Consider the following 17,595-nt stretch of genomic DNA (forward strand, 5'->3'; position numbering starts at 1 on the left):
GTAATATTATATTATTGACATTGATATTGCTATATTTCCTAAGACCAACTTCAGAACATATTGCTGAAATTTTCTATTTATTCGCTACATAGTATTTTTAATTTCTTACTTTCTAAACGGTATTGTATTTCACAATTACCAATACTTAATCTGCAATTATTGTTTTGCACATTAATTATGTACTACAAACACATTTACAAACATTAATTTCACAAATAATACATTATTATGATAAATGTTTTTTTTTTTTATGGAAATAAATAATATTGCTTCCTATTAAGTCTATTTTATTTATTTATTGAAGAGGAATTACACACCAAAAATATCATTTATAATAGTCGAATGAAGGATTAAAGCCAATTAGGCAATTCAGTGTTATTCTTTTTATGTATCGTATTATCATCGCTATGATTTTTGAAAGTTTTGTAATTTTTTAATTACTCCGCGGAGGGCATCACTAGTTCTCTTCGGTGAGTTGTCCTAATTGCTGGGTTGGCTTCCCGGGAACCGGAAATCTATCACAATACTCTATCATTGGTTGATTTCGAAGAACTTGTGACATTTGAAATAGTTTATTTTTATTAATTTTACCACACATTTTAGAGAATCTTCGCCATTTCAAAAATCTAATTTCTCATAGCACTGAACCCCCCCTTATTGCACTATTACCGTTTATTAAAAAAAGGTTTGTGCATAAATTTGCAAAGTGGCAAAATTACAACATTTTTGACAAGTAAATTGACAATTATTGACAGTTTGGATAAAAAATAAGGTAATGTTCTATACAAACAATCATATAGGGTTAGTTAGGATTTGACAGTTTTTTTCAATACATATTCATATACATTGGTGCACAATATTTTTCCCATTCTGTTTGAAAGTCTTGATTAGAAATTCCAGCATCTCTTGATGTTAATCCAGTTTCGTCTAATGTTACTTGAGACATTAATGCATCATGTACACCTGCATTCAGAAATACAATAAAACTACAGCCAATTAAAAAAATTACGTTCAGGGTAATTTAGTTTTACAGGATTACTATGTATAAACTGAACAAAAAACCTAAAATATTGTCTCAGTTTGCAAGGGTGTTCATGTAATCCTTAGAGTAATAACTGCCACTGGCTAATAGTCACCCATATGGACAAAAACCATTTTATGATTATCAACCATGAAGTTAGTTACAGTTTACAGCAATACAACAGGCCGTAGGTACTCAGGTCGAGAATTGCAAGTGGAAACCGAAACCGTCCATTACGAGTTTGTTGCTAAACTAAAAACCAAAGCAAAAATTTTGAGCGCTTTTGTTTTATGCAATGCTAAAGGGTTTCTCTAGTAAATTATTACTCTGATATTTAATCGAAGTATGTCTTTCAGGAAATTAAAGCCAATAAAAAAGTTATAGCAAAAGTTAAGTTATCCAAGACGATTTATTGAAGTAATTTATTTATTTAATTTATAAATTGAAAATAAAGAATATTATGTAGAGTAACCATAAAAATATAAATTATTATCGGACAATGCAAATTTAAAATGACTTTTTGTTCTGCTTCTGACTTTTCGTCAGCCTCGTGGTGTTAGTGGTCAGTGCGTTTGCCTACCACGCAAGAGGTCTCGGGTTCGATTCCCGATATGGTTGAGATGAAATATTTATTTGAAAGGGTTTTTTTGCACTAAAATATTTCACAGTCCCTGGACTGGCACCTGAAGCGTTATACTGATCCTCTTACCTTCAATGTAACAAAAATGATCAAGATATGCTGCGATTGATGTACCTATTCAGTGCTCCACGCACCATTATGTCCAGAAAGGGAATAATAAAAAAATAATTTTGCTCTGATTAAGAAATACTCAGGCATTGTAGACTGTGTCGAACAGGAATGCTTTGAGTTTTTTTACTTCACCATTTTTTAAAAACAAATTTAGGCACCATTTTCTATATCCTTAGGCCCTTTACACTGGGCCAACATCAATGATATTACTTTTTCCACTATGGTTTTATAAGCGAGAATGGAAATTAAATATTTTTTTTCACAGAACCTATCAGCTTCCACTCTATTGAGGCAAGTTCAACTTCTATGAAATTCTTTAGATACATCAATTGCTGAAACCATTTGCCACCTTATTTTCACATTCATTGTCAGTACGGCCGTGGAAGATTTTTGTTTATTAACAGTGAAAGATTAAATCGGGACATTATAGGTTTCATCGGGACGTCGGGACAGAGGGCTCAATAATGGTGACAGTCCCGATATATCGGGACAGATGGCAACCCTACACTAACCTGTTCCGGTTATTTCTTGTTCCTGCATTAATTGGTTGATCCTGACACTTGACACTATAAATATGCTGCACCCATTGACATATTAATACATAGACATGCCCAGAGCCCTCAAAAATGATGACTTGTGTCATGAAAATGCGTAAAAACCTTTCGGATAAACATTGTAAAAAGGATTGTGTAACTTTTCATTTGTAAATATTTGTTCATGAGTGGATTAATAAAGCTTGAAACAATAATTATTCAAATATAATTATTATTCTTTGTAAATGTCAAACTACGCCTAGCGGCGCAATTGCGTAGCTCTTAGTTCAGTGATGCACTTTTTAGTATACGTTTTTAAAATATAATAAACGTGAGTTAATATTTTCTTTTCCTTCCTAAAAATCCAATAAAAATAAATGAATGGGTCGTAAATATAAGGAAAGAACCTGATTGGGATCCACCAAAAACAAATGTTGATTGTTTGCGTTAAAATACAAACTTTTTTATGTACCGAAAATGAGTATCCTTTAATTTATGGTGGCATATGCATGCTCATTGAATGCAGCCTTGGATAAATAAACAGTGCTTAGTAACTATAGGTACGTTTTCGTGTCACTGACTACTTTTAAAAATATTTTAGTCTATAGGCTATAGGGCATGTCTATGTATTATATGCCAATGGCGGCATCCAATAAGGAAGGCCATCTGCAGCAAGCTTAGGGCACCACACTGGCACAGTTAGATAGATAATATTTCGCCATTGTGTCGTAAATATACCATAAAAGTTCATTTTAAACAGAGTGCACACTAACGATACAGCAAATTTGAAATTGTGTAATAAGACCGAGATCTGATCACCTACTCCACCAATCTGACTAAATACATATAAATAAACATCTATGCAATGCCAACTTCACAAATATTTTAGTCTATAGGCTATAGGGCATGTCTATGTATTATATGCCAATGGCGGCATCCAATAAGGAAGGCCATCTGCAGCAAGCTTAGGGCACCACACTGGCACAGTTAGATAGATAATATTTCGCCATTGTGTCGTAAATATACCATAAAAGTTCATTTTAAACAGAGTGCACACTAACGATACAGCAAATTTGAAATTGTGTAATAAGACCGAGATCTGATCACCTACTCCACCAATCTGACTAAATACATATAAATAAACATCTATGCAATGCCAACTTCACAAATATTTTAGTCTATAGGCTATAGGGCATGTCTATGTATTATATGCCAATGGCGGCATCCAATAAGGAAGGCCATCTGCAGCAAGCTTAGGGCACCACACTGGCACAGTTAGATAGATAATATTTCGCCATTGTGTCGTAAATATACCATAAAAGTTCATTTTAAACAGAGTGCACACTAACGATACAGCAAATTTGAAATTGTGTAATAAGACCGAGATCTGATCACCTACTCCACCAATCTGACTAAATACATATAAATAAACATCTATGCAATGCCAACTTCACAAATATTTTAGTCTATAGGCTATAGGGCATGTCTATGTATTATATGCCAATGGCGGCATCCAATAAGGAAGGCCATCTGCAGCAAGCTTAGGGCACCACACTGGCACAGTTAGATAGATAATATTTCGCCATTGTGTCGTAAATATACCATAAAAGTTCATTTTAAACAGAGTGCACACTAACGATACAGCAAATTTGAAATTGTGTAATAAGACCGAGATCTGATCACCTACTCCACCAATCTGACTAAATACATATAAATAAACATCTATGCAATGCCAACTTCACAAATATTTTAGTCTATAGGCTATAGGGCATGTCTATGTATTATATGCCAATGGCGGCATCCAATAAGGAAGGCCATCTGCAGCAAGCTTAGGGCACCACACTGGCACAGTTAGATAGATAATATTTCGCCATTGTGTCGTAAATATACCATAAAAGTTCATTTTAAACAGAGTGCACACTAACGATACAGCAAATTTGAAATTGTGTAATAAGACCGAGATCTGATCACCTACTCCACCAATCTGACTAAATACATATAAATAAACATCTATGCAATGCCAACTTCACAAATATTTTAGTCTATAGGCTATAGGGCATGTCTATGTATTATATGCCAATGGCGGCATCCAATAAGGAAGGCCATCTGCAGCAAGCTTAGGGCACCACACTGGCACAGTTAGATAGATAATATTTCGCCATTGTGTCGTAAATATACCATAAAAGTTCATTTTAAACAGAGTGCACACTAACGATACAGCAAATTTGAAATTGTGTAATAAGACCGAGATCTGATCACCTACTCCACCAATCTGACTAAATACATATAAATAAACATCTATGCAATGCCAACTTCACAAATATTTTAGTCTATAGGCTATAGGGCATGTCTATGTATTATATGCCAATGGCGGCATCCAATAAGGAAGGCCATCTGCAGCAAGCTTAGGGCACCACACTGGCACAGTTAGATAGATAATATTTCGCCATTGTGTCGTAAATATACCATAAAAGTTCATTTTAAACAGAGTGCACACTAACGATACAGCAAATTTGAAATTGTGTAATAAGACCGAGATCTGATCACCTACTCCACCAATCTGACTAAATACATATAAATAAACATCTATGCAATGCCAACTTCACAAATATTTTAGTCTATAGGCTATAGGGCATGTCTATGTATTATATGCCAATGGCGGCATCCAATAAGGAAGGCCATCTGCAGCAAGCTTAGGGCACCACACTGGCACAGTTAGATAGATAATATTTCGCCATTGTGTCGTAAATATACCATAAAAGTTCATTTTAAACAGAGTGCACACTAACGATACAGCAAATTTGAAATTGTGTAATAAGACCGAGATCTGATCACCTACTCCACCAATCTGACTAAATACATATAAATAAACATCTATGCAATGCCAACTTCACAAATATTTTAGTCTATAGGCTATAGGGCATGTCTATGTATTATATGCCAATGGCGGCATCCAATAAGGAAGGCCATCTGCAGCAAGCTTAGGGCACCACACTGGCACAGTTAGATAGATAATATTTCGCCATTGTGTCGTAAATATACCATAAAAGTTCATTTTAAACAGAGTGCACACTAACGATACAGCAAATTTGAAATTGTGTAATAAGACCGAGATCTGATCACCTACTCCACCAATCTGACTAAATACATATAAATAAACATCTATGCAATGCCAACTTCACAAATATTTTAGTCTATAGGCTATAGGGCATGTCTATGTATTATATGCCAATGGCGGCATCCAATAAGGAAGGCCATCTGCAGCAAGCTTAGGGCACCACACTGGCACAGTTAGATAGATAATATTTCGCCATTGTGTCGTAAATATACCATAAAAGTTCATTTTAAACAGAGTGCACACTAACGATACAGCAAATTTGAAATTGTGTAATAAGACCGAGATCTGATCACCTACTCCACCAATCTGACTAAATACATATAAATAAACATCTATGCAATGCCAACTTCACAAATATTTTAGTCTATAGGCTATAGGGCATGTCTATGTATTATATGCCAATGGCGGCATCCAATAAGGAAGGCCATCTGCAGCAAGCTTAGGGCACCACACTGGCACAGTTAGATAGATAATATTTCGCCATTGTGTCGTAAATATACCATAAAAGTTCATTTTAAACAGAGTGCACACTAACGATACAGCAAATTTGAAATTGTGTAATAAGACCGAGATCTGATCACCTACTCCACCAATCTGACTAAATACATATAAATAAACATCTATGCAATGCCAACTTCACAAATATTTTAGTCTATAGGCTATAGGGCATGTCTATGTATTATATGCCAATGGCGGCATCCAATAAGGAAGGCCATCTGCAGCAAGCTTAGGGCACCACACTGGCACAGTTAGATAGATAATATTTCGCCATTGTGTCGTAAATATACCATAAAAGTTCATTTTAAACAGAGTGCACACTAACGATACAGCAAATTTGAAATTGTGTAATAAGACCGAGATCTGATCACCTACTCCACCAATCTGACTAAATACATATAAATAAACATCTATGCAATGCCAACTTCACAAATATTTTAGTCTATAGGCTATAGGGCATGTCTATGTATTATATGCCAATGGCGGCATCCAATAAGGAAGGCCATCTGCAGCAAGCTTAGGGCACCACACTGGCACAGTTAGATAGATAATATTTCGCCATTGTGTCGTAAATATACCATAAAAGTTCATTTTAAACAGAGTGCACACTAACGATACAGCAAATTTGAAATTGTGTAATAAGACCGAGATCTGATCACCTACTCCACCAATCTGACTAAATACATATAAATAAACATCTATGCAATGCCAACTTCACAAATATTTTAGTCTATAGGCTATAGGGCATGTCTATGTATTATATGCCAATGGCGGCATCCAATAAGGAAGGCCATCTGCAGCAAGCTTAGGGCACCACACTGGCACAGTTAGATAGATAATATTTCGCCATTGTGTCGTAAATATACCATAAAAGTTCATTTTAAACAGAGTGCACACTAACGATACAGCAAATTTGAAATTGTGTAATAAGACCGAGATCTGATCACCTACTCCACCAATCTGACTAAATACATATAAATAAACATCTATGCAATGCCAACTTCACAAATATTTTAGTCTATAGGCTATAGGGCATGTCTATGTATTATATGCCAATGGCGGCATCCAATAAGGAAGGCCATCTGCAGCAAGCTTAGGGCACCACACTGGCACAGTTAGATAGATAATATTTCGCCATTGTGTCGTAAATATACCATAAAAGTTCATTTTAAACAGAGTGCACACTAACGATACAGCAAATTTGAAATTGTGTAATAAGACCGAGATCTGATCACCTACTCCACCAATCTGACTAAATACATATAAATAAACATCTATGCAATGCCAACTTCACAAATATTTTTTCCAGGAATTTTGCATTGAAAACGTTTTTACTTGTTTGCCTAATTTACTATGCTACAATGGAGAATGTGAAAAATTCATGATTTCAGTGCCTCTGACTGAATATTATCTATGACAAATTGATTTAAAAAAAAAAAATATTTGTCCTTTTCTTTTTTAGTGAAAAAAAGTTCATATTGAAATGATTTTGAAAAAATAAAAATATTGATATACTTATTCAACAGTTTAAATATTGATAAAATAAAATGAAAATATTAAAAAAATATGTTTAAAACCCCAGGTAAAAACTCCACAAAAAATACAAGTAATGCATTTCCACAATGCTATAAAAATAAAGTAAAATGTCAAATAATTTAATATTTCAATAAGTCATCTTAATTAATAGATTTTTAGATATTTGACTATGTGAAGCTAAGTTTACTAATATAAATATGTTTTAAACTTCAAACCTCAATATCTCAAAATGAAGTTTTTGCACATTCGCGACTTTGGCACTGAACCGACGATATATCAAAGTGGCACGGCGGTTATCATGAAAGATTATGAAAGACACCCGTCTAGTTATAGCTGGTGACAAAGGAATACTGAGGTAGGAGAAACAAGTTTGTAGGTAGATTGGATGTTGAGATTGTGACAATAATTGACACCAATGGATACATATTCTTCATAATTTGAGCGGCCACATTGACCCCGAATTTGCTTGCACCTTGAATCTTTTACACATTTTTTAAATGAATGAATTATTTTTATTTATTTAATAATTTATTAAATAAATATTAAATAAAAAAAGAATAATATAACTCTATGAGAACAAGAGCCCTGTGTTGAGTTGGGATACAACATAATGGAAAGTGGAAGCATGTACATTATTAAATAATATCAAAAATTATTACATAAACATATATTTCAATAAACATCTGGACAACACGCTTAATAGTATATAAATCTATGCAATATCTCGCAGCAGTCTCCTACAATGGTCTCTCCCCTTAGACATAATCCAAACATGTACACTTTTTCTGAAAATGGCATTCGTTTTGGAGCCCTTAGGCTCTATTGCATAGAACAAAAGCGTTCCAGATTTTTGGTTTGGTTTTTAGTACAACAAATAGTGCTCGCAATTCTCAACCCAAGTACCTACGGCCCATTGTATTGCTGTAATCTGTTGCTAACTTCGTGGTGAATAATTAAAGAATGGTTTTTCTCCACATGGGCGACTCGGTTGGATTATTACTCTAAAGATATTATCTGTATTTCTTTTACATAAATGTACACACTCCTTAAATTTAGGTGGGTATTTAAATGCACATGAATACCTGCTTTAGTTAGGAACTCAAAATGAAAAACTCACCTTGGATGTATAAAAGAGGAGGTCGATTTTCTATAACTTCCATTTCCCTGGATAGCTTTTGTCCTTTATATTCTCCATACCACCATCCGCGCACCCCAGTTTCAACAGAAGACACTGCTACTCTAAAGCACCGAAGTTGATCCTGATAGCTATGGCTGGCATTACCGGGCGATGTTTGTGAAGGAATAGGATTATTTTGAGGAGAAGTTACTGGAATTTCTGGGCTAGAAATATTTTTTGAGTTTGCTGAAAAAATAAGTTCTTACATAAATAATTTATTTAACTAATATACAGAAATAATAAAGTCATATATGATTTGTCAACCATGTATTCATTTCATTTCAAAAGTATAATTTTTAACTGATTTGTGTTCCCGTGACAGTGTTACGGGCTAATGGATCAGAGGTTCTAACCGCGCTCCACCACAACCTGTTTCCATTTTCAAGAAAGTATTTCCAACTATATAGTTGAGTTCCAACTATATATTAGCGACTATATAGTCGAAAATAAAAATAATGCTAATATTTATTTAATAATGTATATCGTCGGCGATACTGTAATACTGCATAAATTTGTTCTAGGAACTAAGAGCCGCTAGTTTTTAATTATTTATAATTTTACTCTAAATAATGATAACTGTTTTTATACTCCAGTGGTATTTTAGGTTGATTAAAATCGTAAGTAATAATATTAACAGAACAGTTTTTAGGTTCCCCTGTAAAAAAAAAACTGATAGTTACACAGTATTGCAGTATCACCAATGATAATAGATTCTATAAAATATTCAATAAGCAGTACTGATTTTGGTTGACAAACACATGTTTTTTTTTATCAGAGTGCTTGGTTACTTACGACTTATTACCAAAATTTCATTTTGAAAAATCATAATGGCTAATTTAAAAAAAAAAAAATGTTGTTTCAACTTTAATCATAAAAATACAATGCTCTCTTATCCTAGTATGAATATTTTTTTTGGATTTAAAAGATTATATTATCAAACTGAAAATTGTCTGTCACAGAAACTCCGCCAAAATGGTAAGTCGTGGTGATGTGAAATGTAGAATCAACATTTAAAATGCCATTTCTATATCGTCCGTGCTGTTTTCAAGAAAAAACATCTCCAAATTTTTCCGCATTGTTGCCGATAGGCGCGCTCGCCCCCACCAGAAAGGTGACGTACTTGGCTTACAAAAAACTGCTGGTCCGACTACTGCTCCAGCTTTTGGCTGCGAGTTGAAAATCTGGAACCTGAACAGCGAGTTGCTAGCAACAGCAGGGAACCTGTGATTTGTGGTGAGACAAATACAGGGATTGTACGACTGGCTATGACCCTTCCTTTCGATTTTTTAGCCCTGTTCTTACCCCCTCGGGTACCACCCTCTTGGGTGACTACCGTTTCCAGGGAAAGATCGTAGTCAGGTGCTGTCGCGCAGATGCGGTCGTCCCTTTTGAAGGCCAATTGCATATACCCTGCTTCAATTCGGAGGCCTGAGGCGCGGAACCTCTTCGCTTGGTCTGTAAAATAACCACGTCTAGAGCATGCCTTATACAGCGGTCTGCAAGCAAGAGGAACCTTCGACCAGGTTTTGGATGTATTTATGGTTGGGGCTGCAGGAGCGGATCGCTCAACGATCCTCGGAGCTTGGAGAAAAGTGGAGTAAAGGCGAAAGCTTGTGGATTCGACTTAATAAATCGCAGTATTTCTGCAATATAGAAATAAATATTTGGTTCTTCTGAACATTCATTTCACAAAAGGTTGTCAAGTTTTATCAATAACGTTGCACCGTGCTGCAGTCAGTCATGGCGCAGTTACAAAAAAAGTACATTTAAAAAGTTCTTTATTTCTTGATACATGATCGAATCCACGAGGATTCGATATCTTCAACTGATTTTACATAAAAAAAACATTATAAATTAAATAAGGTTCAAAATGTGTAAATAAATCAGCTCCTGTTGTGCGTAAAAAATGATGCATTCCAAAATGAAAATCGCTTGGAAAATTCTGCAATGAATTACACGATTAAAAAATAATGATTCTAAATTAACAAAATGCATCCCGAAAAGGAATAGAGTGCATCGGACTTTTAAAAATTCAAATATTAAAAAATAAAACATCATAGAAATGGTAAATTATTATAATTAAAATATATGCATAAAAGGGTGTCCAATAGAGGCGATATTTATAAATTTTATTTTAAAATCGAACTTGGTTATTAATTATCAAAAATTATGATTTTACAATGTTGTCTTAAGCTATAAACTTATTACTGGTAATTTATTTTGTTCTTTAAATAGAGTTAATTTTTTTTGGTATTTTTAATATTGATGAATTATTTACCTGGAGAATTCTGTTTTAAAAACAATTTTTCAATATCTTCCATCGCCTTTAGCTCTATCTTCCCTAAACTTCGTTCATATTCATTACATCTACGCTGGCATTCGAGTCTGCAAGCCTTGAATGTAAAATAAATTGCATTTATGTAATAAAGCTCACTGAAGTTGACATTATTATGTAGTTACATACATAAACTTATTTTTTTCGTAACAGTGCACCAATATATTGGTAAAAATTCATACAAGTTGAAGGAATGGTGACATAATACATATAATGTTAAAGTTGAAACATTGACTTTTGACAAAATTTCTAAGGGGTTTAATCCAGTATTTGTCTAAAAACACTTATACTCAACGCAAATATGACTTACTCTCAGTAATTCTGTGTTATTTGAAGTGTTTATAGTAGTCTCCAACTGCTGAGTGCTCCAAGTAGTGAGATCATCAACATTATTTGGCATGCTTCTGCTTGTACCAGCAACTGGCGCAATTTCGGAATAAGGTTTTGTGGTGGTGTTAAAACTTTTACTTTCAGTCCTTGAAACAATACAAAGGCCTAGGGCTAATATTTGTTGATTTTGACACACCACAAAATATTTGTTATGAAGAGGAAGTGTAATAGAATGATAAATTTTATTATTTCTTTCAGCATTTACTTTGTGGAAAAACATTTTTAATTTATTTCAAATGAAACACTGTAATTTTTAGTTTTGCTATAATATATTAACCTCTTATGTGGTAAAAATTACAAAGTGTTTCATTTTAAATAAATGATAAATTTCATTTACATTCCGTATTGACCAAAGACTTTCTGATTATTAAGATACTATTAAGTATTTGGAAATTACCTAGGAGTTTTTGTGTTAGTTATGTTCCCCCAAATCCTATAAGCTCGATGTCGACGATGAAGTTCATAGTGACAAGCCTTGATTTAAAAGTAATAAATCCATTAATAAGGAAATACAAATGACAAGCAAATTTCGCTTGTCTGAATGGAAACAAAAAACTAATTTTGTAAAATATAAGAATATTCAAGTAAGACCACAACCCGAGTAATAACATAAAAAGTAAAAGAAAAAAATTACAGCCTAGGATATTTGTTTATAAAATATTTCATTTAGACTGGCTTCGATCAATCCCGTATAACTTATATAATCAAAATTACAATTATGGGTAAAGTTCAGAATTCGCTCTATACACAAGTAGACTTTGATGGGAATTCAACTTCGATTTATGGTTCCCATGCATGACTCAGTAGGTATCTAACTAGCCCGCAGAAGTTATTGCCTTTTTCAAATTTACCTACCGTTTTATAACCATGCAAGCTAGTTCAATAAACAAATCCAATTTGTTGTTGTGAACATATAGATATGAAAAATCAAGGGGAAAAATGCAGAGATCGCACTACAATTTTTAAAGTAAAATCCAGAAATATTTAATTTTTTGTACAGAAAAAAACATTTTAAATTGGCATTTATACGTCAGAGTCTAATCAGCTCGACATGTACTCGGATCCTATGAGCCAGACTAATCCTGTGAGGATGACTTTGAAACATAAACTAATAAATCTAGCTGGAGAAAATTAGGATAGAAGAAATAAAAAAAATAATTGAATGACATGTGACAGTCCTTCTTAGAACAGGTTACCCTAGTGAGGGGACTCTCAAATTACATTTGTACATTAAATATTTAATTAAGCAAATTAATTTTAGCAATAAAAATAGCAAAGGAATTAATTACCCGCAACAATTCTAAATTATTGGACTTATCTAATACATCCACCAGTTCTTCGAAAGACCAAGTAGCAACGGCATCATTTAGTCTGAAAATAGTAATTTAAAGAAAAAATTGCTTTTGTTATGTAATCTTCTAAGGTGTCTTTCAAACACACATAAGACGTAATGTATAGCATATTATAGATTTCTATTGTAAAATCAGTTGGAACAATATTAAAGAACTAACAGCAAGAAAATAATGAGATTTTGGATATGACTCTACCCTGGATAAGATGTATGAATGTGAAAGAAGCAAGAAATGTATGTCAGGATAGACATATGTGGCAATCAATTCTCTCTGCCTACCCCTACGGAGAAATGACATGATGGTAGTAGTAGTAAAGATTCCAGTCAAAAATAGGTAATGTGTTTACCTACACAAATCATCTGTATAGGTCAAACCGCATTACGGCGGCGCAGCACTTCAGCGGCTTCGCGATTTCGCACTACAGCACTACAACTGCAGTAGCACGGCAGTATGCGTCATTATATCAAACATTTGAATTTTGAGTGTCGAACGATATGGACGACTCTGATGAAGATATTATCATAGTGTTTGCATTGTATGAGGCAGAAAGGTGAAGAAAATATTATGGGAGCATGAAATTCCCAAATCACACAGGGAAGAATTAGAATATTACACTATTCATCATCATCATCCCATTATCCACACCCGATGGTGCATAGAGTACTGAATTGGAACACCTCTCGATTTCCATTTTTAGGATTTATACCAGAAAGTCGCCATCCAGTCAAAATCAAAGTCTTGTTTGGCTACTATAAACTATTTAAAAAGGTTTAAACATGTTTAATGAGTTGCCAGAAAGTCTCGGGGAGGCTGGAAGCGTCTCCATTTTTCGTGCAAAATGCTCTTTGTATATTAGGTATACCTATATAGTGAAATGCTCCTATAGGGACAAGTCATTTGTATTAATATAATATTTAATTTATCTATAAATCTACAATTATGTACATGTACATAAATTTATAGATAAATTAAAGTTAGGTGTATTTATCTTTCAGTATTATACTAGTAAGTAAATTTACAAACTAAACTAATAAATAAATAAATGGTTCTGGTTCTCCACCTGAACACAGACAAAACCACATCTTAAAATAGATCCCGAGAGATTTCATACTTACCTACTTCAGGGCCCCGATTACAATAGGAAGTTAAAAATTATCTTAAATTTTATCTACAAAGTAAAATGTTTCCTGTCTGAAAATCAAAATATGCATACATTTTTTTTTTTTAAACATGTTCAATTATAGGTTGTCGATGAAGATACTTTAAATGTTCATGCAAATATACTTATTTTCGCACACAAATAACTCTGTTAACTTCCCATTGTAATTGAGGCCCAGGATATCGAAAGAAAGGTTCTACGAATTATTATATATGGTGGTGGATAATGTAAAAAAAACTGGATAAAAAATTTAGGAGAGAATAGATATTAACGTCAAATGCGGTTGACTAGTGACGCACTGTGACGTGTAGCGCACTGTACTGTACCGGTGTTCACGGCACGGCGCGTCACGTTGCGGGTGACTATTCTTCCCGAGGCAATGCAGCTCTAGTACAAATATTTGTGTTGCCGCTCTGGTGCAGTTTGACCTTAATAGTGCAATGTGAATAGTTCACTTAGCAAAAAATTAAATATTTTCATGAGACTACTCGAGCGAATCAGCAACTATATAGAATCTATCCTAATTTAATGTTCCAAAAAAATTTTGCATGTTGGAGATGCAGTTTAATTTTTTTCTATGCATATTATTGGTAAATGGGTTCCATGTTCGAGATAATTTATGCATTATAAAAATAAAATGTAAAGTAGATGTACACAATTCACGATGAATGGACAAATAGAGAATATATTTAAACCTCTATAAAGTAAAGATCACTGATAGATATCGAACAAGCTAGATTTAATACTTAGTATATGATTTTTTATATTGAAAACAAATTAGTTACCCTTTATTAACAGTGTTAGACTGCGCCTGCTGTAAATTAGAATTATCACTCACTCGTCGTTTCTTAAATACATTCATGTTGATAGGGGTTTAAAACAAACTCATGTAATAAATACTGAATGTCAAAGATCATAAATGATTGAAACATTCCTTATGAATATATGTAATTAATAGAATGTTATCATTATCATTTATTATCTTTGGAGCTGATAGCAGAGATTGATTGCCATATTATTATCAGTAAGTATTTAGCATACATACAAAGCCAGGTTACAAAGGACTTCCATTGTAATTTAACACAAATAATAGGATAAATAAAACAACTTTGTTTTTAACCACTGATTTTTTATTTTTTTTCCACCGAACGTAACTAAGAAGCTTGTTTGCTTTGAAACCGGTCTGTGTAAAAAAAATAAAATTTTTTTTGGTTAAAAACAAAGTTGTTTTATTTATTTTATTATAATAAATAACCACAAAGTTAGTGCTTCAAATATAAAATTTATACAAATAATAAGCTTTAATAGTTGTACAATTCAAAAAAAAATAGTAGGTGCTTACTTAGAAATAGCCGTTTTTACACGTGGCTAACTTTCATTAGCTAGGAGTTGCGAAAATCAAATATTTTTTGCTTTAAAGCCATGTTATTTTTATTTCAAAATCACTTTTTTTTTTTAATACGAGTTCCAGACTTGTTACTACATAATCTCTGTGAGTTTTGTCAAAGGACTAAGGCTTTGCAGACAGCACATAACATCTCTGACTAAATACCCAAATCTTGATCCTCTACAAAATGTTGGCAAGAAAAAAAAAATCCGACATTGGCCCTTTTAAAGCAGTCACAGAAGAATTGCCCATTTTAAATTTTGTAGTTTTACATTACTATCCTTGATCTTACCAGCGTCAAATCCCTGGGCAGAAATAGACCACAGCTCTCGACCTGAGTACCTTGCTGCTTTACATTGCTGTAAACTGTAGCTTACTTCGTGTTTGATAATCATAAAATGGTTTTTGTCTGTAAGGGCGTATTATTACACTAAGGATTTTATCTAGAAACCGATATCTCAAAAGAGATGAAGGAATTATCGGGAATGTGAAAATCACCATTTAGATACTTTTTTTTTATATACTTCACTGCAAATTAAGATATTAAGTAAAACCTAAATTTAAAAAAATAATCTTATCCTTAGATTATATACAAAGATAAATGTCAAAATTACTCATCATCATGGTAAAAAAGTTATAACATTAATTTTGACTTGACACATACTTCTGCCCGCAAATATTATCAGTTCTCAGAAATTTGATTGTTCAAAATGTGTAAACTCAATGAAGTGGTGCAATTTTGAAGCTATGCAGTTTTTCTAAGCCATTAAAAAAGGATGTAATTAAAAACGTGTTGTTCACATATGTACATACAAAATCCAATGTTTCACTAGTATTGATTGTGAACAATGGCACGTTTACAACTGCCCATATTATTCCTTCTGAAGAATAGAGCGATCGGAGCATGGATAGTTATAATATTTCTCTAGTCGGTGCGCACACCGTCATCACAATATTACAGGTATTCAGCCATCCTTAACCCTTACCGGCCCAATGACGAATCTAATTGGACATAGATTTTTTCCATATTTCAGACTTTGGAAAATTATAAAATATAGATAATTACTATCCACATTTCAAAAATAAATCGTGTTTTTACTACAAATGGTTATTATTTTTTTTAAATGATAAAATTAGTTTCAATAATTTTCCGAAGTATGATAAATGGAAAAAATCGATGTCAAATGAGATTCAACATTGGACCGGTTAAAATACCACCAAAACAATAAGTAAATATATTTTTTTTAATAACATGAATAAAGATTTTTAAAGCACACAATTTTTGATGCTGTATTATTCTCTAAACTCGTTTTATGTTATTTTGGGTACATTTTAGCTATTTCAAAGTAATTAAAATTCAAGGGATGCATCTTCACTTTTTTGTGTTTTGGTGCGATTCCCCGTGGAATGTATCTACCGCACAAAAATGGTTTTGGTGTAATGGGATCAGTTTTATCTGCCACCATTTCACAGACACCCTAGGGTGACTTTAGTTCATGTAATTTCTAATGATTCTTATTGCAAAATACTTACCCAGTGATGGCCATTGTAAATTCTAATACTTCCCATTTGTTTTGTGTTGTGTTGTTTTACATCTTGCATCTTATTTGAGGGAGTTAAAGCAAAACCTTCACGTCCATTATCACGGTTTTCGGGAAGACAAGTATAATGTCCACATTGAACTTGAAATTAATAATCTTTTTGCTACCTGTTATATTACACATAAGTCTTCCCAAAAACAGCAATGTTTTCGCTTTTAATTCCCTCATTTTTTGGTTGGGATGAAGTAAGTTTTGCAGTGAGTAGGTATACTAATTTTACGCATCTTCCTGCATACTTTTGAGGATACCAACAAAAAAAAAATATTCGGACACAACTTACGTACGAATTTCATATTTTAATTGAGATTTTTTGTGCTTTTGGTTACATTAAAAGCTACTAAAAAAACATTTCGATATGTACCTAAACACAAAATTAAAATCAGTTTTAGAAAAAACTATTATCATTTAAAAATTTATTTTGTGATTCTCAGCATACACAAGTGTGCAAATAATGAATACAAAGAAAGTCAGAAAAAAATTTATTTTATCACAAAAAACATTTATCAAGTAATTCTTGCTAACTGTGCGTATATACATATATATGTAGTATTCAACATACATATATATGTAGTATTCAACATCAATAGTTTATCTAAATGAGGAGTCGACTGTAGTTGAAGCAAATAAGAGCAACAAATCTTCAATAATTTAGGACATTGTTTTTCAACCTATGGGTCGTGCGCATGAGCGAGGCTTTGGGGGCGCCCCCAAGGGGGTTGCAAACCCTCGCTTAAGGG

The 17,595-nt window shown here is 33.2% G+C and overlaps 1 protein-coding gene across 4 annotated transcripts; it reads right to left on the reverse strand.

Moving 5' to 3' along the window:
* Positions 1–680: 680 nt before the first annotated feature.
* On the reverse strand, positions 681–14,861 carry LOC148283719 (myosin heavy chain 95F-like). Of its 4 annotated transcripts, XM_088243403.1 has the most exons (7): positions 14,656–14,852; positions 12,649–12,730; positions 11,757–11,833; positions 11,280–11,445; positions 10,913–11,027; positions 8,575–8,820; positions 681–963 (listed from the first exon to the last, which is right to left on the reverse strand). In XM_088243403.1, the coding sequence occupies exons 1-7, from the start codon at positions 14,730–14,732 to the stop codon at positions 827–829; spliced, it is 900 nt and encodes a 299-aa protein (XP_088099529.1). In that variant the 5' UTR covers positions 14,733–14,852; the 3' UTR covers positions 681–826. The 4 variants fall into 4 exon arrangements, 3 of the variants coding, with proteins under 3 accessions (XP_088099529.1, XP_088099530.1, XP_088099531.1); XM_088243404.1 differs by lacking the exons at positions 11,757–11,833; positions 12,649–12,730 and having other exon boundaries at positions 14,656–14,850; XM_088243405.1 differs by lacking the exons at positions 11,757–11,833; positions 14,656–14,852.
* Positions 14,862–17,595: the final 2,734 nt, after the last annotated feature.

Source organism: Micrasema longulum, unplaced genomic scaffold (genome assembly GCF_059751315.1).
Source record: "Micrasema longulum isolate JH-2025_06_02 unplaced genomic scaffold, ASM5975131v1 h1tg000210l, whole genome shotgun sequence".
NCBI classification, from domain to species: Eukaryota; Metazoa; Arthropoda; class Insecta; order Trichoptera; family Brachycentridae; genus Micrasema; species Micrasema longulum.